The sequence below is a fragment of the Orbicella franksi genome, chromosome 10 (genome assembly GCF_964199315.1).
Source record: "Orbicella franksi chromosome 10, jaOrbFran1.1, whole genome shotgun sequence".
In the NCBI taxonomy this organism is placed as follows: domain Eukaryota; kingdom Metazoa; phylum Cnidaria; class Anthozoa; order Scleractinia; family Merulinidae; genus Orbicella; species Orbicella franksi.
Genome location: NC_138154.1, coordinates 4,456,781 through 4,481,922, shown reverse-complemented (window position 1 = coordinate 4,481,922; position 25,142 = coordinate 4,456,781). Strand labels below are relative to the sequence as shown.

The window sequence follows — 25,142 nt, the reverse complement described above, 5'->3', positions numbered from 1 at the left end:
TAACAGTGACCTATGCCAGGCGTATTTTTCCTTCCCCTCCCCCTCCCCTGTTACTCCTCTTTCAGCCTAACAACCACTCCCTAGGACACCTTTTCATCTCTGTGCAAGCCTCTTCCCAGTTTGAATCCAAGATGGCACTCACTTGATCAAAATGCGCTTGATCGCTCACCAAAATACACCTGTGGTGATTGCCTCACTGTAACAAATAACTGATGATAGCATTTGCTACAAATCCTTGTGGCTTCTTCATGAGGCTTTTGCGGTGATCGCCTGATGAACAAATGACAATTGAGTTTGCTGTGAATCCTTGTTGCTTCTGTTGTGAGTCTTTTCTGGTGATCGCCTCACTGTAACAAACAACTGATGATTGCTTTTGCTGTGAATCTTTGCAGGTTCTCTCATGAGTCATTTACAGTGATTGCCTCAGTAACAAACAGCTGACGATGGCTTTTGCTGCGAATCCCTGCTGTAATGAATCTTTCGTGGGGATTTGCTATTTCGCCAACGAAATGCATACATACATACATACTTTATTTGCAACTCCCCAAAGGGGCTTTTCAGTTACAAAAGGAATAAAAAAGATAAAAATACGTCAATACGTCAATTAAAATGAATAAACAAAATGGGAAAGGAGTCTAAAATTAATTACAGTATTAAAGATTTAAAAATGTTAATACTGACAAAGGTACCTGATATCTGTTTGTTTCGTAGATCCATTTGAAAACAAAAATGACAGACACTGGCCAGCCAAAGCCTAGTGAGGGCTTTGTAGACAAGTCAGAATTATCCTTGTTGATTAAAAAGGAAGGAAAAAATACTGTAAAACTGACTACAGTCGAACCTCGATTATCCGGACCTTGATTATCCGGACTATTCGATTATCCAGACTTTTTTCTCTGGTCCCAATTTTTTCACGCATATTAATTAGTTGTGATCTTGAAAACTCAAAGTCACAAAAAGCCCAATAATCCTTTCAAAAGACTGTTGAAACAGCATATTATCCTGTGCACTTTTCAAAATTCACAAGTGCAATGAGACAAAGGAATATTCTGATGCGTTCAGCTGACATCTGAATGGCTCAATTGTTTTGTTACCAAGGGAATTTCATGCTTGATTAGTTCCTTCCGTGTGGGTTATGTAAACACACCAGCAATCGATCGTAAACACAGATCAAAAACATGTCTACGAAGCGAAAGCAAGCCATTCTATCGATTAAAGACAAGCAGATAATTATTTCACATATGGATAAAGGAGAGAAAGGAACAAATTTAGCTTGAGAATTTGGCATCAGCAAGCAGCAGATCTCTGACATACAGAAGAACAAAGACAAGATCCTAAAATTTACTGACAGCATCGAGACAAGCGAAGGATTAAAACAAAAGTCCCTGAAGCTGGCCAGTGATGAGCAGTTGGATAAAGCCCTGTACATCTGGTTTATTCCGTAAAGATCTACTGGGACACCGATTTCAGGTCCGCTTCTTCGACAGAAAGAGAAACATTTCTCTACGCAGTTAAACACAGAGACGGCCGATCACGAATTCAAAGCATCAACTGGTTAACTAGAAAAGTTTAAAACACGGCATGGCATCAGGAATCTCAGCATTCAGGACGAGAAACTTTCAGCTGTAGAAGAAACTATTGAACAATTTCTACAGAAAATGCACAAAGTGATCGAGGAAAAGAATCTGATCTGCGAACAAATCTACAATGCTGATGAGACTGGACTTTTGTGGAAGTATCTACCGCAAAGAAATTTTGTTTCCCTTTGTGAAAAATCTGCTCCAGGATTCAAAAAAGCAAAGGATTGCTTAACTGTGCTGAGCTGTACAAATGCTACTGGAACTCACAAACTAAAACCCGTTCTTATTGGGAAATCTGCGAAGCCGAGATGCTTTAAGCATGTTAACATGGATGCGCTTCCCGTGATCTACAAGTCCCAAAGAAATGCCTGGATGAATGCGGAGATCTTTGCTGAGTGGTTTAAGAAAGACTTTGCGCCAGCTGTAAAAAGTCACCAACGCTCACAAAACATCCATTCTCCAAAAGCTCTGGTGTTAATAGACAATTGTTCTGCTCATCCAGATGAGCTCAGCAGCCGTGATGGTTCTGTAACCTGCCTGTTTCTTCCTCTGAACAAGACCTCCCTGATTCAGCCAACGGATCAAGGAGTCCTGCAAGCGATGAAGAGTTGATACAAGAGAACATTGTAAAGCTTCATACTGTGAAAGATGCGCTTCATATGCTTTTGGATGCTTGGTACTAAGAAGCCTGGAATCTACTTGCAAGGCTTACGATAAACTGAGAATTCATTTGGACAACAGCGAGTCCATGGTCAAAATGTTGGAACATGTACAGCAACTTGACAATGAGGAAATGCCTAATGCTCGCGATGTGGAAGACTGGCTTAATCTGCAAAACGAGCTCCTGACTTCACCGCAAATGTCTGATGAAGAGATTTTAGCCACCATTGTCGGAGACTCGACAGAAAGTGCAAGTGTACGTAGCGATGAGGAAGATGAGGGCAAGGATGAGAAACTAGTATCAACTAAAGAGGCAGCACAATGTTTAGAGAAAATGCTTGTCGTGGATGGAATCACAGAACGATATTGACCCTGTGCAGTTAATGCAGTAAGACAAATGATGGACTTCGCAATGCGATCAAGCCACAAGTCTTTGAAGCAAACAAACATGCTTGAACATTTTAGACCTTAGTAAATACCTGAACTGAAAGTTTTTAATTGTAAATACATACAGGCTGTGTAGATTTCACAATTAAAATGATGTTTTCTTTGCTGTATATCTTTTGGTTACATTTCTATCTAATTAATATTAACGTTTTCGATTATCTGGACTCTCGACTATTTACCAACTATTTACCGAGGTCCTGACGAGTCCGGATAATCAAGCTTCGACCATGAAACCTTTTTAAAGAACTTTCCAAGTCAAGATATATGTCGAATTTTTTATCTTGTGAAGTGCTTTTGAATATTTAATAGAATTAGCACTATATCAATTATTATTATTATTGTTATTGTTATTATTATTAAGTTAATATTATGCCTACAACAGAAGTCGTAGACATTCATCTATAAGTTGACACTAGGCTGTGGATTGATGTCATGTGTAGGAATATTACGTCAAAGCTTTTCTTTATTTTTGGTTTCAGAGGAGATGGAAAAATATCAACAGCAAGCAGATATTTAAGGTAAGTTGCTAGTTTGCACACTAATTCTTACACGATCACTGACACACTATAAACATGTGCAAAAGTAATTGGCCAGCAATAAGGACAAGATATATATACATCACATTCAAATGAACCATCCCAAAGAGGACACCAATTTTACTTGATTGACGACGCCCATTTTGTTTTCATTAAGAGTTTTTAGAGCAAAGCAATAACCATTAGCTCTGTACTCTATCAACAACATTAGTGTGCCACAAGGCTTCTCTTTTATGTACTAATGTAATTGTTCTCTTAGATGGGAGATGTAGAACCCCAGATAGCTGAAAATTAAATACCAGCAGAAAAAAATGGCAACACAATCCTAAAGTAGGACCTTTGGGGAAGCTTCTCTTACATGAACCTGGACAATACTGTGGACAGACAATCCTGTTTTTCTTTTCTTGGTAATGCATTTAAATGTAGGTTATCGCAAAAAATGAGCTGAGAACACTGGATGTGATGGTGGTTCAGACGTGGATGGACAAATGCTACTGCGAGGGAGAGGAAAAAACAAAATTGCCAAGGGCGACATTTGGTCCAACTTTCAGACTGAGTATCAGACAAATGACAACAAAATGCCAACTTTTTTCGCACTCCTGTCTTTGGGAAACCTCTGTTTTTACAAGTCAAAGCCCTAAAAAAGACGGAAAAAGTTCAATGTACCAAAAGCTGGGACAAAGGTCCTTTGAAAACCAAGTACATTGGAGACAGTTGAGTCAAGCAGTGAGATGGTTAGTGTCGAAGTTTAAACTATGCCTTGCCACAGGATTCAACAGCAGTTGAAGATATAGCAGTTGCAGGGATATTGGATGAGGCTTATAGTTCTGTTTCATCAGATGAGACCCACTAAGACATCCTTCCAAGAGAAGACAAGTTCTTTCTGAAGATGAAGACATTTCAGATGGGGACAACATGCATGATTGTCTTACTTATGTTGGAACAGATCTATTGGAGATCGAAATAACAGGGGATGAAAATGTTGATGACACAAAGGAAGAAACTGGAAGTCTACCAACTAGTGCAAGATGCAGTGAATCCTTAAAGGAATCTGAAGAAGACCGTCTCTTCAAGAGGTTCCACAAATGCATGGATCACTTAATGTCATCCCATCTTCCCTGTCAGCTAAAGTGTCAACCTACAAAGATTATTGCACTAGAGCTTTTCTAATGGGGACCTTTTCTCCTACAAAGGCTGGAAGCCTTGCTGGTGAGATTCCTGGTCTATCGGTTAAAGGTGATAATTTTCCATAGTTCTCTCATGTGATTAAGGGAAATTTTACATGTGCGGTCTGTATCCCATACTTATGGTGGGAAATTTGAAATAATCAACCACATTCAGTCACGTAATCAAGGAAAGCAACCACTGAAGCAATCTTAAGAGGCACTGCAGAGCTGGAATTTTCTGGTCTGGTGCAAGTACAAGAACACAGTGCATCCAAGTGCCACTTCGAAGTTTGTCAGTTCTGGAAAATGGACGAAGAACCAATCACAAAGCCCTTGACCAACAAGGAAGTTTTCAAAAAGAGAAAGACTTCGGATGACTATTTGGTGCAGCCATCAAAGTCTTTAAACTGCTAACAACCTCAGGGGCCCAGCTTCAAAGCTCTCAAAAAGAGAAGGTGAGGTGTTACTACCTCTGGGACTCTGAGGTCATTGAAGAATCTGCCACTGTCTTACAAATACACAGAACGACTTTGAAGAAACTTTTTCATGAATGGCTAAAGATGTCACAAATATTATCCCGATCATGCTGAATGTTGAAATTACAAAGAGTGGAAAGGAAAGCATGCTGTGGAAGCGGTGGATCTTAAGCAAGAGGCCTGGTCCAAAGCAAGATCCATGTTCATAGGATTTTCCAAAGCTGTTGTGATTCACAGCAAGGTTGTGCACATATGAGGAGGCATTAAAAGTCTAGAGCCACCTTGTCAAGAGGAAGCACTGTCCTATGGTGAACATCTATTTACCTGTGAAATCTGTTTTCGACAACAGCACAAGCTGAAAGATATTATCTAACATTGAAAATCAGGCAGCCTTTCCGACAAAACCAACAGGGTATCTGGATTTAATAAATGCTACGCCGAGAGGGGTGAGGCTGTTGACGCGTTGGAAATCGAGACTCCAAGCACAAACAATCAGAAGAAAAAATGAAGCAGCTGGTCAAAACAACGTCGACTCTGAAAGATTGGAAGGATAATTTACATGCTGCATGCCTAAATGGGGAAGATCAGAGGTTCGTTATTAGTCTTGTTCATTTCCCTAGGATGGGTATATCGGAACACAGTCCTATGCAGATGCTGGTCATCCAAAATTTGGTGTCCAAGCTTCAGAGAGCCAACAATAACCATTCTGTCGATTTCATGAAGGATATCAGAGGTAAAAAACTAACGATAGAGAAATCCAACGTTTCGGTGACATCTTGGTGCCATTGTCAAGGGAAACTAATTAAATATGCGATTTCAAGAGTAACTAAGAGTTCAGAGTTACTAATTTGCATAAGTTAGACAAAGACCTTAGCGCGAACTGAGTCTGATTGTACATTTAACCCATTGACGCCTCTGCCGCCCGTAACCGCCCGTGTGAAAAACTCCTCCATTTCCCTGTGCCGCCCGTAACCGCCCGAAAAAAAGCACGTGGGGACAATTGCCTTTCCTACCCTCGCTGAAGACTTTTTGGTTCTCCTATTGTTCTATTGTTCTTAAGGACAAATAAACCAATCAGAATGGGCTTTCTGAGCATATTTTTAGAGGACTTAAGGGGTCGTAGAAAGACGGTTTTTCTTCTTGAAATCGCGCGCTCAAAAAGTGCAGGTAATCGTGGCACGTTGTGGGCCAAATCTAAGAACTTCCAAGGTCTTGTTTTCATTCCTGACACGGATAAATTACTGATTTGGGCTTTAAAATAGAAAGGAAAAATGCAAATCAATGTATAGGTGGCCTCAGAATGGGGGATCAAGGAGTACAGAGTCCTCAAAACTTTCTGGTGAAGAAGTTTTTCTTCCTACAACCGCTGCGAAAACATGAAGATCGGAGTGCTTTCAAGTAAGTTTTGACGACAGATCGCAGATTGAAAGCAGCTTTTCGGACTTAAGAAACAAAAATGGTAATGTACATTATTACTTTGAAGTTGAATTCAACTTTTGAAATGATTTGTAAAGCCACAGGCGTTAAAATGACTGCAAAAGCGGTCAGCCAAAACTCAACCTTTCGCGTTAGCGTGAAGAATAATTTACACATGCGGTTCATGCAGTGAAGCACGGCTGCGAAATTTTGAACAATTTTTTGCTTTTGAATAGGTTTCTTCGCCTCAGCTTGAATGAAAATTTATTGTTATTGAACTTCCTTTCGTATTTCTTTCATTTAGTTCCTTGTATTTAGGAATGTTAGGTTTTAAAAGTGAACAGTAATTTGCACGCTTGATTTCTGCATATTTAATTTACAGCGACCTCCAGGCACTTTGTTTATTTAGTTTATTCGCTTCGTTGAAATACTTTTTGGAGTCTTATTCAGCTATTACAGAACCGCTGAGAGAAGAACTAAATGGCCACTGATTAACACAGTTGAAATTTGACTGATCTCAAAATAATTCGCTTGTTTTTGTTGTCTTTTTGATTTACGACTTTCATCTTTCTTTCGCAGTGTCGTAATATTTTTGTCGCGCAGCGAAGAAATTACTCGATTTCTTGTTTTCAGATTGAGTTTTGTATGAGTTCTTCGCTTTTATTTTTTTCGTTGTTTTCTCAAATGTTAGCCATTATAGTACAAGAATGAAATTCTGTTGAATTTGGTTTCGTTTTTTGTCCTCCAAAGTCAATAATTAACTCATTTTCACAAAGTCAATTTTCTCAGCTTCTGTGGGACATTTTGTCGCACGGAAAAAGAAATAATATAATTTCTTGTTCACTTATCAGTTTTACACATCAGGTTGAGTTCTTTTTGTTAATATTTTTTAATATTTTGACCCTTCAATTATTCAACTTTAAATAAACGATATCTTGAAACCTGATCTTGTGTCTGTGGTTACTGTGCATATGGTTTATTTTTGTGCTTTCGCTCGCTCTGAAATATTCCAAAAAAACGCTAGGGAATTAGGGGTGGGTCGCGGGCAATTTTGTTCAGGCATCAATGGGTTAAACATGTTTGTAATTGTTTAATGAGTAACATCTCATTAATGAGACAATCAAACTTGTTGCAGCATTTTTTCAACACACTAAAACAATTACGACCATGTTTAAATGTGCATAACCTCACTGTTATGGCATAAATGTCCGTGCTAACGATAATAAATTGCATGTGGCCAAACCTTGATCGTGGCTACAAAGCTAAACACCCTCTGGAACAGTGGGCAGCTCTCAGAAGAGGTTGTTGTCATGACGAATCGGGGAAAATACGTAAAACACCAATTAATTTAATAGGCTACTCTACAGATTATGCAGGTTTTTCCTTGGAAGCAGCAATTCAGTTGATGATGCCAACAGGCGAAGAGAAAAATGAAGGGACCCAGTATTTAGCTCTTAGTGTAGTTAACAAAGAGTTTGCATCTCCGTACTACTAGTACCTCAGAGCAATAGCCTAATTGGACTACAACCACCAACAAAAGCAGTTCCTAAAAACTTGAAGTACCAGACACGCCAGTTAACCTTCCGCCAAGAGAATAGAAAATACTTGCCAGAAGAATGTGTTCAACACTTAAGGTACCTGCCCAGGGTAATTTTCATGTCCTTAGCTTTATTTATAGATTATGTGACCTAATACCCAAAAAATATGTTTCTATCCCGATATACAGTACCAGTAGTATCCTTTTACTAGGCAAGTTTGCGTTTTTACTGGAAGTTGGTTCCATCAACCGAGGAAGGATCTGGGCGGGTTGTCAGGGAAGCAGTTGAGTATGCAAAATTATAGACAGTGGTCTTCTGTGAGAGGCGTGCTGTTTGCCAAAAGAAGATGGCGGCAATCAAAGTTGCATCACAAGAGCCAGCATTTGGGGCTTTCACAGCCGAATTTACAAGAAATGGGTAAGTTGTTTATGTCACTTTATGTTGTGTATCTGTTTTTGCTGTAGCAAAAGTTAGATGTCTTTTGTTTTTCAAAGATTTGATGCCCCCAAAGGCCTCATCAGCCTATCGAGACATTTTTTTTTGAAACTCAACGAAACTCCTGATGAAGGGCAAGCCAGGCTTTAGAAAAGGTTATGGTCACTTCTTTGGGTAAGTGGCTAATTTTGCCATTTGTGTGCTGTTTGCTTGGTGTTTGAAAATTCTACTTTATGTTCAAGCTCTAGTTTTATGGATGAAAGGTTTTGTTGCACATGGATTGGGAAGGCAGTGAATAATGACAGATTATTTGCAAGATTTGGACATATTCCAATTTTTAATTTTGAGAAACGTAGTGTTAAGTATTTTGATATGTTTTATTCATTTCTTTGGAATTCCCATTTGTATAACCATCTCACCGAATTGAAGTCCAACAGTTATCTCTGAATACTTCAGTACAATGATTTTCCACGTTATGCATATGATCTACTAGATGTAAATAATCGATAATCCATTACTGTGACTTCTGATTTCAGATGAGGTGTGAGTTAGGTGTTCTATTTCAAAATTAAGATTGTCATGTTTTTCTTTCTTATTTAGTTTGGGAGCAGGCAGACACTTGGTGCCCATGTGGGAAAGGCAACCTTTGTTTACCCTACAACCTTGAAGAGGGTTATACAACACATTATACCAGGAGATCTGATCGATAATCCTGATCCAAATCATGCAAGGGTAAGTTGAGACTGTTCTTCACTTCCTAGTCAGTGTTTCTTCATACCAGTCGTTTGAAAGAGAAAATGAAATTCATCATCCATTTGTTGTTGTTTTCACTGCCTCCCTAATATTCTCCTTGAATAATGTGCTAATTGGAGGTCAGGATGACAAATTTTGCAACATTGTTGAGATATTTGCCAAAGAAAATTCAACTAATGAAGGGAAGTAAACCCAATGTAAAAGGCATGAAGAAAATGATTCTAGACCCCAAATATACAGAAACCCCTTTCCCACAAAAAAAAAAATGGTACAGAGACTAACACTGTGCTGGATAAAACTGTACACAATTGCATTTTTTTATTTAGGTTTACAGGATCAACATTGCTGACGTTGCTAATGCGAGATGGCTGGTGTAAGGTAGAAGATGAAGATGAAAGAGTGCCTCTTAAATATTTCTTGATTGTTATGATCATTATTATTTATTATAATTTTTAATTAAAGATACCATTCTTCACATTGGATGTAATTTTCCAAGTCAACAACAATAGTAGCTGCTTTTTTTTACAAAACATGTAGAAACAATAGCTAAAAATAAGAAATGATATGACAAAAAAAAATTACCATAAACATTTGGAGACAAAGATATATAAAAATTATGGATTTTCCCACATTTTATATTTATTTTTTGAATAAAACAAGCAAATGGAACTATATAATGGAAAGAATAAGAAAAGACCAAACTGAAGAAAATAAATATTTTGATAAAAAGGCAGTTGTGTGATTACCTTGACACTCGAATGAAAACCACTCTATTATAAACTAGATGCTTTGCTGCGTGTACCCAGGCAGTCGTTATACTGAGAAGCACTAGCTATATTGCAATTGAGCCAAATGTTCTGCATTTGAAGTCATGTGAAATTGAATCGAATCGATGTGCTCAAGTTATTGTGCCTTTGACTGCATTTCTTGGCATCGATTATTAGCTTATTACTCATTTGCAGGCCTTTAGGGCATGAAATGAGTCAAGGTCTTTATATCAGCCTATGAACGTTTCAGACTACTTTCATTAGTTGTTGTTTTTTTGCGTTTCTCAAGCAAGCGAGACATTTTGAATTTCAGAGTTATGGCGGTGCGTGACATAGAGCTGCGAACGCATTTGTCGAAAAACATAAACTTATCTTGTGATTTTTAGCCCATTCAGAAGTTAAAGTGTCAGGAAAAGTGCTTATGTAAATGCTTGTTTGTTCAGTACAGATAACCAGTCGCCTAGATAGCCAAAGTAAGCTTACACTATTTTCCAGCTGCAATGTTGGTGTAATGTGGAGGTACACCACCATACTGGGCTCTGTAAATTTGTGCAAATTATTTCGAGGAATATCTGAGGGTTGGGAAAACGCACAGACTTAAAAATTAGAGAAGTGTCATCTTCATTAATCTCCTATAACGTCACAATTTCTTGACTTTATCCACTAAATGGTTTTCAAATATTTTTTTTATTGCATCAGGATTGCGTGACAGTGTTTCTTTTGGTTTTCTTTCATTTATCTATTTCGCCGCGCTATGACTCTTGGGACATGTCACGTTCTTGCTTAGTTGTCGCACTTCTGTTAGAGGATCATTGGTGTTATGTTGTTGTAGGAATCATCGTCGAATTTTAAGGACCTTTATAAGCCAGCTAGAGGCATTACTGCGCGGAAAAGATATGTAAGTGTTTTATTGTTTTCTTTATTTTAGTTATATTCCATTTGGTTCGCTTTTCATCGATTATTAAGCTTTTAGTAAGTTTCTTGAGGGACCACGTGCTTAGGCTAGGAGCATTCCAGCGTGGCAAATGCTAGGATTTCGCGCATTTATTTCAAGTGTATTAGTCCCTAGCTGTTAGAAATTATTGTTCAGCATTTATACCTTGCATATTTTGTTAGATTTTTCTGTTGTTTTTCGTGTTTTTCTTGTAGTATTGTTGTTATGTAACTAGCGGGTTCCGCCTCCAAATATGAATTCAGCATGCAAGTTTAACCTTTAAAATCGTTTTAGTTTCTTTATTTATACCTTATTTTTCGGTTATAGTTAGTGTAGTTTTTGCCTTTGTACGTTCACATTAGTTTATTTAGTTATATAATCATTATTTTCAGTTTATGAGAATCAACATACGTTGTGCAGAAATAAACGAGCATTAATCAGAACTTTCATCGCCTTCTGTGGTCGCATTCTCCGTAAAATACTTCTCTCCAAAGCCGACACTTCTCAATTTGTCTGTGATTGTTGTAGCTTCAATTACATACAGTGTGTTGCAGGATTTGTTTAACTGTTCGTCAAAGACGATAGCAACTGTTAAGGTCCACTGCATTTTGTTTGGTCGTGGTGGAACCCCTCCAGCAAAATTCAAGTTTAGGAGACAGTGTGTCAGTCCTGACATACTGATGGAACTATCTGAATTTTTCAATAGAGAAAGTGTTTCAAGGCCTTCTTCCTGCAAAGTGTTATGATTGACGGCCAGGAAACACCAGTAAGGTACTGGAAGGACAGCATTAAGGAACTTGTTAACCAGTGCTTGCTTGAATATCCCAGTGGTGTAAAACGCACCTACATTTACACCCACCTTCCATCCAACTTTCGCTACAACACAATGCTGGCAGGGTTGTGCAACCTATGTGATGAGTTTGGTTACTCAAATTTTGAGAAGTTTATGTCTTTCCTTACTTGTGTAGAAAGAGCAACGACTGTTTCTGTGAATGATTTTAAGGGCAAAGTTTTACAGTACCAGTACTTTATGAAGACCCAATTTGCCCATCAAGTGCAGAGGCATTCCCCATGCTTAGAACTCTGCATGAACAATGCATTTGCCTCTTGTTCGCAGCCACATGACAGGTTTTGCCTCGATGCATGTGTGCTCTACGATGTTTGCAAGCAACTACACACACTGCTGTCCAGTGTCCCGAGAGCCAGTGAACGAGAAAACCTGACAAAGGAACTTGATGAACTCATGAAGGTTCATACCCAATATGTGGCACATCTACTACGCACACGACACCGATGCGATTACTATAAGTACATTCTGGATAACTTGCAACCAGGCGAGGCTGTGGTAATCGTGGATTACAAAATGAAATTGGAGTTGGGTGTCAGAACAAGAGAAATCCAGAGAGACTGGTATGGGAAGCGTGGAATTTCCCTACATGGCTTCCTTGCCATTGCCGAAGTGAGTGAAACAGAGAGAAGAAGAGGTAATCGACCTCTGGAGCGAGGACACCAAACAGGATGCTTGGTTCAGCCAGAGTGCTATGGATGTTGGCTTCCACTGGATGGAAAAGGAGTTCCCTGGCTTTCGAGTGTACTTATTTTCTGGTAAGCAGTCAACTTAGTTATAATAATACTGTTAGAAATCGAAAACAACTGTAGTGTAAAAAGGCTTAGTTTGTATTTCTTTGAACATTACATGGAAAAAGCCTTAATATAAATTGTTAAACATATTACTGATTAATTATTCCTTATTATAGTAATTTTGAGCCATAGTTTCAAGGATTCACACAATTTGGAATAGAATATCTCTAGGGATTATCAGACAAAATCTCCTTTCTAGTATCCATATGTTTTTGTATCGTTCTATTTGGGCAAACTTGTGACGTATCAAATTATCTTGCAGTTTAGTTGTCATTTCATTTTGTCATGATTGATGATTGATTGTGGGGTGAAATGCTATCATGTTTTTTTTCTTTTAGGCTTATTAAAAAGGGTTAACCAAAATTCAGTGGCTAAAAGCTCCTTAGGAATTATTTGCCCTATGGTAAATTTACATGTAATTTTTTTAAAAGGGCATTAGATTAATGAAGTATTGTATGCCTGTTTCCATTATTTTAAGCTATCAACAGCTATGATTTTTCAATGTTTATTGTACAGAATATCATCTTTCAGTGTACTTTTCAACATTTTTTGCAGTCAAGTACTCTTATTCACATACAGTGTCCACTCGTGTGTCTCAAAATTCAGGAAATTGCAAAGCAAACATTTTAAAATTATAAAGGGCGAGTACCTTATAACATGGTAAAATCTTTTGTTGTTTCAGACAATGGTCCACACTACCACAATACTGGATTTATCCTCTATTTGGCAGAAGTCAGCAAAGCATTCCAGTTGACCCTTGTCGAATACAACAACTTTGAGGCCGGTGAGGGGAAATCAAAGCTGGATACCCACGTTGCCCACATTAGTCATAAGATTGTTTGATGGGTTAGAGTGGGTAACAACTTGAATACAGGAAGTCAGTTGGGAGAACTGATTGGGGTATGTTTATTTGTTTGATTTCAACTCTTGATAGTACAGCTCTTTATAAGCAGCTATCATACTGGCTAATGTTTGAAATAAGCCCATCCTCCCCTTTTCTCTATCTCAAGTAAGCACCCAAATAAGCAGCCTTGTATATTGCACTGTACAAGGAGTACATGCAATATGTTGTTGTTTATGTGGAATTGTTTTCTTTAGAAAGCAAAACATGATTAAATATCTGACCATGACTTAGCAGAAGTAAAAAGTGTTCACTCCTGCTCCCCTCATTGATATTCTGTCGGGTATAAAATAACATTGCATTGGTAAGTTAGAGTGCTTAGTGCTGTAAAGAAAACCATCAAGAATGGCCCATTTGAAGCCGAAAAGACTGATAAAGGTGATGTCCCCAGAATGTCTGACTCTTTTTATACAGTGTTATGCCCTCTAACTTTCAAAATTTTAAAAGCACAGAGCACACAAGATTTTTGTACTTCCTTTGTACCCCATGGTTAGTGCACTCGCATGTTTTCACTTCAGCAGGAGGTCATGATAGAATTTTATAACTGGCAGGCGAACTATGGGATAAGGGCAGACCCTGTGGAGTGCATTTCAGCCACGAGGGAGAGAGGCCTGGAGCCACTCAAGGAAGCGCAGATTAAGAGCTGGTGGAGCACATACCACCAAAAGAGGAAACGAGAAATGGAGGGTATGGCTGCAGACATCCAAAACCTTCAAAGAGCACCACCAGCTGGAAATGCCAATCTATCAGCTTCTCCTTCAGCATCCAGACAGACATACCCCTCTGGTTCTGCAACTGCTCTATCTTCATATCCACCATCAGCATCTACCCCAGTACCAACAGCAGCAGTACCCACTGCACCTGTACTTGCACCTGCATCTGTACCTGCACCATCATCCATGCCTGCCCCCACAACATCATCACCTGTAGGACCCAACTCTTCATCAGCACCTGTCCCAACAACTTTGATGACACCTGTGACTGGAACAAATGTTGGATGTGGCATCAATGAGTGGTTGTTTCCAGGAAATGTCAGTCAGTCAACCATTGATGGCAGAAATGGTAGCAATGCATGCACTTTCATTGCTCTTTTCTTTGGCCACATTTACTACCACTCCAGTTTACCTACACCCCCTGTTGGACAACCCCTCACACAACAATGGGAGGGGGCAGTAACAGAAGCAATCAGGACTGGAAATGATATCCATGATGAGTTGTTTGGAGGTGAGGGGATTAATGTTGCTGTGGATGATGCCATTGATGCAGCTGGTGATCATTGCCACATTTGTGGAATTTTGCATGAGTACAATGTGTTTGGTGTAAATCTACTATATCAGTTTTATGCGGGTATAGACTTGATTCTTCAGCAGAAAGAGTCATGCCATTTGTTAACAGCTAATGAAAAGACAATGATGATCATTGTGGACGGTAGTGGGAGTATAATTTTCATTGACTCTCATATTTACGGTCGTAATGGAGCATTGGTTGCCCGAATTGACGCTTATCAGGGCAATCAGGCAAAAGCATTTTCAGCTTGGGTTGATCAAACACTAAGCAAAATTATGGCATGGGTCTCTCTATTTGCTCTCTGACCACAGTTTGCTACTTATGAGCAAAAGAAAATCTGGATACTATTGTAGTGAGACCCCATAAAAAGGTTTTTCACAAGAATTCATGCAAACAAGTATGGATACCTGTTGTATCCCTGACATAAAATTGAACTGAAGCATACCCATACAGGGGTTAAATTTTCAGACAGGAAAATGTAAATCTGTATGTAGAAGTACTTTACAGAGTATAGCATAATTTTTTTTTGGAAAACTTTGTGAACTGTTGTAAAATACTATTGTACCACTGAAGCTAGTGACTAATGGTAGAAATTGTACACCTGTCACAGGTGTAAGAGCTGTAAAAATTTGCTACCAAGAGAATTGAATCATCCCTGTGTTGCTTCCTAGGGTAGTTTCCCATTTAGCCAAAAAGGTCTTAGGTTTTTGTCATTGTTATAACAGTTAAATGGCCATGGAAATGAAAAAATATATGGCATTGTAAAAGCTCTCGTCATTGTTATGTTATGTTTTGTTACTCCAACTCCCTATAATTCAGCTTTACAAAGCACTGTTTTTTTTAAATTTTTTTTTTATAATAGAAAACGGTTGCTCTGTGCTCACGTAGCTAACACTCAAGGGTCTTTATGGGATTTCAAGAGTACTGATGTATCCAAACCACTTGGGTTTTCATTGTTTCGTTCTTGGGAAATTCAAACTAGGGGTACGTTTCTTTAAGAAACTCCAAGATTGGAATCTTAAATCCGAAAGAATCCGAAAACAGATTTTGCGTTTCTTCACTAAACAGATCAATCCAAGATCTCTTGGATCATGGTGCGTCAAAGGAACCGAAGAATCCACTCTGGGCAAGGATTCTTCGGTTCCTTTGATACACCCTGATCCAGGTGATCTTGGATTCATCTGTTTAGTAAAGAAACGTATAATCCGTTTTCGGATTAAAAATTCAATCTTGGATTTTCTTAAAGAAGTGCACCCTAGAAATTTAGTAGTCCAATAGGGAGTGAAATTAGCCTCAGTTGGCATGTTGCGTTCCAAACTGAAATGTGCTATTCAACCATCGAGACCCATCGTTTTATACGAATATTCAAGATTATTCTCAAAATTATACAGAGGTGGTACCCAGTTTGTCTTCCAACACTTGGGTATAAAAATCCAAGATAAACTTTGTGGACTTGAATGAAAAAATGAGAAAACGGGAAAAAGGAAGAAATTATATAAACAAACAACGACACGCTAATTTATTTTTAAACAGACGCAATAGATTACACACAATAATTTCAAAAATAAAGCTTTTGGACTTAGGGTATGGCAGTGAGGAAAATCATGACAAATATCAGATCACATGTCAAAAAAATAGTACAGATTTTGGAAATAGCTTATTGAAAATTGTAGTGGGATTGGGTTTGGCTAATTTTATGCTAGGGTTTTCACTCCCGCCGACACCATTGTAGTATGTAGTCTACCACGCAGCCGTTTTTCGTGATGTCATGCAAGCCTTGCGTGACATCCCAAAAAACAGCTGTGTAGGAGACCAACACCCTGGGATCCTAATTTTTCCAAAAAAATTCCTTTTCTGGTGAAAAGTCAATGAAATGCGATTATTTCACCTCACTCATGTGCGTAAAATGGGGTTGACAGGCCTGCACGACTCTCAAGCGCGTGTTTTAGCCTTTTATAGTTTGGCTCTCACAAGTATATCTTTGAGCGAACGCCCTCTTTTGTATGAAACGAGGGGCGGATCCTTGTAGATTTCGCTCAGTAATGGTTGTTCTATTAAATGCCATTTTTTCATTAGGATTTGTTTTAGGTTTGGCACTGATGGTTGATATTGTGTGACAAAAGGCAAGATTCGTTTGTTTTCTCTCTGTTTTGGTTGGAGGGCTAGTTTCCTCTCTTCAAAGTTCACTTCAGAGAGGGTTGCTTGAATAAGATTCTCTGGGTAACCTCTCTCAATAAGGTGTGACTTGAAGGTTTTGATTTTCTCTTCAAATATTTTCTTAGAAGAGTTCGTTCTGAGAAGTCTTAAAGCCTCTCCTTTGATGAAACCTTATTGCTGTGGAGGAAAATGAAGGAGACAGTAATGGAGGTGTCTCTCATTTTATAAAGCAGCATTTATTAAAATAATTAGTTTATCTAAAACCAGTCAGCCTGCTGAAACTGATTCTATTTATTAAAGGTAACTGAAAAACCAAAAACAGGTGGCTTTTGTAACTTTTACATTTATGAATTGACTGAAGTTAATAATTTGTTTAAAATTGTCAAAGGTCTTCTGGGGGATTTGTGTGGATTCTGTGCCAAAATTTTATAGGCATAAATGTTTTAACACATTGTAACTGACCCCTTTTCTAATTGTTTAGAGCAAACGGAGATCAAGTTCAGGTGAATGTAGTAGTGACCTTGAACCTCGCCAAAAGAAAGCACTTAATGACAGTGTTGCAAGTTCTAGTGGTTCAAGTTGTGACAACAGTGATAACATGTCTGAAGAGGGAGAAACAGACAGTAAGGGCCAGTTGATTGTAAATTTTACTTTTTTATTCCATGACAAAAAACTAAGTTTTCCAGAGAATGACATTGTTCTTAATGTTCCCTTGATTGCTGTCTTCTCATGTTTTGTGCACACAAAAAACTCCTCTAAATCCTTTTCAAAATAAACTGTTTTAGGCACTGACTGGTGCATACATGTACTCCACTTACTTTGATAGTCTTTTTCTGTATTACCATTTCAGTGGGTATCCTCATGGTGGAATTTGGGGAAAAGAAAATTTGTGATGTGAAACTGCACAACCAGATTTTACCTGCTTGCCAATTTCTCAAAGTTTCAAGTGTGCGAGGAAAGCCTAAGCCAGTGGTTTCCAAGTTGCTTGCTCAAACTTTAATTCACAAGAATTATGTCTTAGTTAATTATCCAGCAAAGTATGGGAACTTAACATTGAGTGATATAGATCTTTCCTCTTAAAGAGATATCATAGAAGATGTGAAAGGATGGTTTGAATCAAACCTTTGTGTAGGTTAGCAAGATAGCTCAGCTGATAGCTCAGCTGATTAAGAATGTATGTCAAGTAAATGTGGACTTCTTCAGAGTCATTTAAATAGTAATTGCATGGATGGCTTGTTTTTAGTACTTGTTTGGACCACAAATGGACAGTTGAGTCAAGGACGGCTAAATGGACGAAGGGGCAGTAAGGGTGGACACAATTTTGTGCTACTTAATTGTAATTTGTTAAAAATTTTAATTCATAATTCTTGTTAAAAAATACTCAATGAATATGCCATAGTGTTGCATAATACTTAATAATCTTGTAACCAGTGATTTGCCCCTAGCCATTCACCCACACTGCACCACATGTTAATGAGTTTAAATTTTGATATTGAATTTGCTGTTTCTTGCAAACTTGTTTAATTTTAAAAGTTTGCCTGCTGTTACCATTCAGTGCAAACACGTTCGAAACTGAACATTTGATTGCATTTGCTAAGCCTGGCAAACTTGTTTGTAGCTGAAAGTGTACCTACAGTTACCATTAAGTGCAGACATGTTTAAAACTGAGTATTTGATCACATTTGCTATGCTTGGAAAACTTGTCTGAAGCTAAGTTTACCAACAGTTACCATTTAGAGCAAACATGTTCAAAACCAAACATTTGATTACATTTCGTATGCCTTGCAAACTTGTTTAAAGCTAAAAGTCTGCCTGCTGTTAGCATTCAGTGCAAACATGTTCAAAACTGAATGTTGGATCATGTTTGCTTTTCTTTGCACGTCTGGTTAAGACAGAAGCAAATCCATGTCAAAGAGAAACATTAATTGTTTGTTTACAGTATATGTAAACAAAGTGTAAATAATCAAAATTGCATGCATATTTGGTCCATAAGGAAAATCAACAAAAATTTAAAACTTTGTACTGCACTTTCTCCAAATGACAAATATGGAGCAAATGTGGCATTTATCATTGCTATGGATGGCAAATGTAATGCAATGGTGATCTTTGCTTACTAGTAAACTAAGGCATATCTGTAGAAATGTGGTATTTGCTATAGAACGTTTGAAAAGTGCATTTGTGAACGGAATAGATGAACACTCCCATTGGAGACCACCTCTTTAGAAAAGAAGATGTGCATGCGATCGTGGAAGTGCTTTGCTCTGGAGAAGGTTAAAGCAATCTTCAATTTTAGGGACGAGGAGGAAGTGAAGGCTCCAATGCAGTCCAACTCTCTGGTATGTCAGCTATCCCCTATGGAAAAGCAAATGCATCAGGGCTCACTGACCAACAGAGTTAGCAACCAACATGCAGAGCATTGTTGGTGGTGAGCAATGGCAAGGGAAGAGCAACCCATGAATTGAGGTAATTTGGTGGCCAGACATTAATACCAACCAGCCAGGAAGAAAACTTGTTCTCCGCTTGTACATGGTGAAAGTCACGTTGACAAATTGACAATCCTTGAAAAAAACAGTTTTGCTGCTAAATTAATCTATAATACAGCAACATAAAAATAATTGATTTATAAAAAAAATTGATAATAAGAATTAAAAGCAACAGATAAATTACATGTACATGTACTTTCTGGCTGTTTAATTTTTATCTTCAGAAAACATCATTTTGCTAATATTCTTTTAGCCAGTGGTAGATATATATTACAGCAGATTAATGGTTTGATTCTTGGTGATTGTTTTTTCAAAGTCTTTTTTTACATTATTATAAAAATTAAAATTAACCACAGGCAAGTAAATGCCCCAGTGGGTCAACTGCACCAGGTAACATTTACCCAAGGAAACACATATCTGTACGAACAAAAATAATCAAATATATGCTCTCGCTTTGACTGCATAATGGGCTATACTCTGTTGGAGAATTAGAGAATAACAAAAAGAACAACAAAAATAAATGGTATCCATATTACAATATGTTAAAAACCATTTGCTTACCTGGTTTCGTGAATGCGATGTCCCTGTCAATCATAAAATGGTCTTCTTGTGAATGACTAGCCTGTGTAGCAAGCGTTTCTGTGGGGTTCGGGAGCAAAGACTTACAGCACAAAAAATGGAGCGAGTAAAAGAGGGGGAGGGGGAGGGGAAGGAAGGAAGGAAGGAAATGCTTATAGACAAACCCCTGGATTTTGAAAACTGCCCACTTGGCCTTTCATGTCAGAGTGCGCACACTGAGATTTCGTGCTGTCATCGGCTGTCATAAATTAAGCAATAAAATCTTTGGCCTTCCGTAACGTACGTTAAATAAACTTTAACTTGTCAAAATATGTCTGAAACAAAGAGCACACGGTGGGAAAGGAGAAATCTCGATGAATTATAATTAAATTTGGTAATTTATAATCAAGCTATATTTCTACTCAATCCGTCTAAAAGGAAGGACTGCAAGGATGAAGTTTTAGCACAAATCTGCCAGAAAGTTAAAATGTGAGAAGTATTCAAGTTGCATTAGTAATCCTTGTTCTTGCAAGATTTGAAATCTTGGATCACTGTATTCATTCGTCCAGGAATCGATACAAGGTAAAATTAGCAAGTCAACTCCTACAAAGGCAACTCCAGTAAAGAAGTGTTTGCTGGAAACACCAGATCTGCAAATCAGTTTGAGTGTTATCGCCTGTAGCAAAAACAAACAACGAAAAGTCTTCTTGGAAAACTTTGGAATTTGGGCAGGAGAGGCTTCAAACATCTGAGAGGGAAAATAAAGATAATCTTCCCCTAGGCGGCCTTGAAGTCAAAGTTGTTTATAAAATGTCCTCATAAGAATTCCCCGTGACGAGACGACTAAATTTTTGGTAAGGCAAATATGTGACAAAAACTGGCATGCCGCAGCTAACACTATAACAAATCATTCAGAATTGTGTCCAGAGGTTCTAAATACTGTAAACAAAAATGCTTCTAATGAAATGTCAGAGTACCTACGACAACATGTTGGTATGTAACAATCCAAACAAAATCACTAGGTGTTCCCATGCAGTAGTGCAAATTGTCTGTCCCGTGGTTTATTATCTCGTGCTTGGCGCGTGTGGCATTCAAGAAAGTGATGTTAAAATTAAAGGAACAGCTGCAAATTGTGTCACACTTGCTTTTGCAATAATGTGCAGGCTTCGAAAAACCAACGCGTTGGCATTGCACTACAGGATTTCTACCATATGACTAAATCCTCGCTCAGCAAGAAGCCTTGCCAAAGTTACAATGCGTAGCTCCATATTTCCCCACCACCTCCATGGAAGAGATTTTTCCCAACACTGATACGCTTCTCAAGAAATTGCATTTAATTTTTGAAATTTTGTTCTTGTGATGCAATTTCAGATGCCTACTGCAGATTCCAGTAAAAAAATTGTTTTTTCTCCCTTTTCCCCCAAAAGACCTCCTCAGAGGTGATATTCCCCCATCAGGACTATTTAAAGTACTATATGAAAATCTTTATTGCTCAAAATTTGTGTGATTCTGTTAAGAATTAGAATCACCATTTTTGGGATTTTGCCCTTGGCAGCTGCGAGTTGGTTTTCGGCAATTAAAACACATTTTCGTAACATGGAATTCCTATAAAGTACAACAAACAAATGTTAGTGAAAAGCAGTATAGACTAAAAAACATAATTATGAAATTTTCCAAGTGCCAATTAGTATGCACACAGGTGTAACTGGTGTTGTTTACAAATCATACGGTGACAGCAAAGCCGGATACTGGCATTTCATTGTGACAAACTCCATCTTAGACTGTAAAAATAGCTATAATATAATCGTTATTTTGCATTCTTTTGCCTTATTCTTTTACCACCAATTCCGTATCCCTGAAATGGAGCTCTCTTTTTCCTTCATGGTTCTACTGCATTCCAAGCTGATAATTAAACATATTGAGTGAAATATGTTAACCAGGCTCAACGTAAAGTATTTTTTTGGTTGCATTTGTTGAAATCTAAAAATTATGATACACACTTAAATTGTTGTGGAAACAAAACACTTACAGGCCTCCCAACTGTTGCCTGCAATAATCAGAGACACCAATTAAAACAAGTTAATTGTATGAATTTGAAGAGTTCTTCTGTTGGAACCCATAACATGGCAGACTACACGGTGGCTTGTTGCTAGGCATTTTCCTCCCATAGCGTCCTTTTGGTCACGTGACCAAGCGGCCCTCCGAGGGTGTCGTTTGTTTGTGCTCAAAATAATGTTGCTTTCAATAGCTGCTCGTTGTTGGTAACGACAGCCAATATGATTATATTTAGCCATCATATAATAGCCCAACCTACCAACTACCGATTTTTAATAGTTCCAATCGCATATGTTTCTGCTAGAGATGGATTATGACATTTGTGAATTTGCGAATTTCTTTATATTTCCTTTTTGTAACCTCCCTAATATGAAATAAAAAAGCTTTATCGATGTCTTTTGTCTTTATTTATTCTTGCTTTGGGAGCAGAAAGCTATAAATTTGTTCGTCTTAAACCCAGAGTTTATTGGGTACTCGAAGCTTCTTGTTGGCCGCCATATTGGATTCATCACTGGCATCGACCTTTCATACAGCACAGCAATAAAAGGACCTTTTACTGGTGATTTTCGATATGGAACACAATCTCTCAGGCGTTGAAGAGAAAGAGAGGTAAAGAAAATAGTTTTGAGCACGGCTTTGACAGAATACCTGTCTTTACTTGGAGGCCATCTTTGATTTCAGAAAGACTCATGAATAAAAACGAATTTCTTTCTTGTTGTAGTCAAAAGCAGTCGTGTGGAAAAAGCAAAAAGTGCAGCAAGCCCAATGCTCACCGTGGATGCTGTGATTCAAAGAGAGTTTTTCATGAGTTTTGTAAAAGTTCAACTTTGCATGTAGCTTTGAAAAGGAAGGGTCAATTAAATGAAGAAAACAGGAAAATAGAAGAACTTCACACCAAAAGGCTCGTCTGGATGAAGTTGGTAAATATCACAGAGTGTTTTAAAAGGCCTTAAGTTTCTCCTTTTTAATATATTAAAATCAGGACTGATATTTATATCAATTTAATAATTTATTTCATCTTGCAAATAACTTCGGAATATTTGACTTTGTTTTCACAGACAAACAAGTGCAAAGCTCAGTAGCTCAAAAGGATGTGGCTGAAGGGGAACTTGAAAGGCTTGAAAGAAGTGTAGAAGAAAAGACACTCCAAGTTCAAAAGCAAGAGGAGAAAGTCAAGGAATTAAATGAGCAATACAAAAAATTTAAATCTTTACTTGAGCAGAAAGGGTTTTCTGTCAGTAGGAGACAAAATACTACTACTACTTATGAGATGGTTACAAATGTCAATTCTAGTACTAGATATAGAAGAAGACATGAAACCAAAAATGTCTTAGAATTTATACATGGGGGAAAAGAAGGATCACTCCATGGGGCTTGGGATTATGTGTCATCTACTGCTGACAATCAAACCATGGATAAGCTGATTTCAGGGCTCAAATGGGGAAAATATATCCAAGGCTTGTTTGACAAGACAATGAAGCACTATCAAAATTCAGAAGAGGCTTTGAAGCAAGCTGTGCTTATGAAGTACCAAAACTTTTTGTCTAGAAGAAAGTATGCCCTTGTCTGTAAAACTCAGTCCTCAGTTTTTGATCCCAATTCTGAACTCTGGGTGCCTCGCAACATGAAATGTTTAGGTCTGGACTTAAGAGTCCCATGTATAACTATTTCTGATAAGTGGGTGGAAAATTTTGTGAAGAGTCTTGACATTGGCCATGTCAATCAAATCCCCAATGCACCGGGTGTTTCTAGAACAATAACTGGGTTGGTATTTATGGTAATTGATTTGCACTTGAGACTTCCTCATTTGTCACGTAAACTCACTTGGTTCAATGAGAACACAAATCATTTTATATTTCAATTTTCTGATGATGGGGCTCCTGAGTCCAGCCAACTAACTATGTCAATAGGAAGTCTGACATGCTGGAACTTTGGGGATAGGGTAAGAAGTAGGAATTTCCAATATATTTTACACTGTGTCAGTTTGGGGGAAAAACATGAGATGCATGAAAGAAGCAACATACTGATGAAATGGAAATGTTAGAGGGTAATGTTTTTAATGTTTGTGACAGGTAATGTACTTTAGAGTTTCAGCCAAGTGCTGATATGAGCTGGCAGAGCTGGGCTAATAATGAATTAAATCAAGTTGCTACTTATCCTTCTCCTTATGCTGATGTTAGCAAAGGAAACATGTGTACCATGGGTGCTACAATTGGGTTGAGGGAAGAAGATTTATTTCAGCCATTTACTCTAGAAATCAGGAAATCTCATGTTAACAAGGTTGACAATTTCATGAATTCATTGCTGTCTAATTTGTCTGAGAAGAATCGCCATGCCAGAAAACTAAAGTTTATGGCAGAAAGTGGGATACGGCAGTTAGGTCCACCCCAGATTGGTATTTTTGCAGACCGACAGTGGCCAGAGCCTGTCCACTGTGAAATTTATGCATGGCAGCATTTATTAAACATCATTTACAGAGAGGCAGTACAGAGAGGTACATTTACAGAGTTTATTGATATCCTGACTGCCTCAGCTGTAGGACAGAGTACTCATCAGGGTACTGTCCCTGAGAAGCCGAGGGTTTTTGTTTCTCATGATGATGGAGCAGGAGAGAGATCCACTAAAGTTGATATTGTGAATGATTCTAACACAAAGTTTGTAAGTGGTCTAGGTAATGCAATATCAAGTTTCCAAAAGATAATTCCAGTGAGCTTGGTTGTGGGTTGGGATATTTAGCTTCTGTAGTTAAGGAACACTATAGTGATGAGGCCCAGAGGCATAACAAGCTCCCAGTACGGTTAATAGGAGATCAGGCCATTGCCTTGGCAAACTTCTCTTACAGGCTCATTGATAGCCTCAAAATTGTAGAGGAGTCCCCAGCACAGAAACTAAAAAGATTAGTCTTGGGCAAAATTGCCCAGTTTCTTAGAAATGCTGGTGCTTTATTCAACAAAATTGAAATTTGTGCTGTTGACCTTGGTCAGCTTAAGGAATTTTGCACTTTATATTTTAACCTGTATGTATTATTTTTTGAAATGGATGTAAATGTTACAGTTTGGTCAGTAGGATATGCCATACCATATCATGCAGCTAATTTGCATGAAAATTATAAAGTAGGTTATGGCATTATATCACTACAGGCAAAAGAGGCAAAGCACTCAGGGATAAAAAATGACTTGGACCTGACAAACAGATCTAATGCTGCATCTGATAAAGGTAAATGGTGGTAGGTTATGAGGGCTAACTATGTAAGAGCATTTTATTTGCTGGAACATCAGCCAATGCCAAATTCTTACATTTCTCATTACAAGTCTTGCCTTCCTTCTTCCTGATTCAACGAATCATTCGTTGA

General features: G+C 38.1%; 1 protein-coding gene and 3 pseudogenes across 2 annotated transcripts; all 4 read left to right on the top strand.

Annotated features, from left to right (window-relative positions):
• The first annotated feature begins 6,535 nt into the window (after positions 1-6,535).
• LOC145501192 (uncharacterized) lies at positions 6,536-10,677 on the top strand (annotated as a pseudogene). The gene is made up of 3 exons (XR_014051207.1): positions 6,536-8,428; positions 8,855-8,986; positions 9,334-10,677. The product of XR_014051207.1 is annotated as an uncharacterized LOC145501192 (transcript).
• On the top strand, positions 9,986-12,477 carry LOC145501457 (uncharacterized; annotated as a pseudogene).
• On the top strand, positions 12,471-14,987 carry LOC145501040 (uncharacterized). The gene has a single exon (XM_081480601.1). The coding sequence runs from the start codon at positions 13,754-13,756 to the stop codon at positions 14,840-14,842; it is 1,089 nt and encodes a 362-aa protein (XP_081336727.1). The 5' UTR covers positions 12,471-13,753; the 3' UTR covers positions 14,843-14,987.
• A 7,925-nt stretch (positions 14,988-22,912) lies between these two features.
• The window catches only part of LOC145500999 (uncharacterized), a 2,773-nt pseudogene continuing 543 nt past the window's right edge, over positions 22,913-25,142 (top strand).

Coding starts and splice junctions, on each gene's coding strand:
- LOC145501040 (XM_081480601.1), top strand. CDS start 13,754: ATGTTTTCACTTCAGCAGGAGGTCATGATAGAATTTTATAACTGGCAG.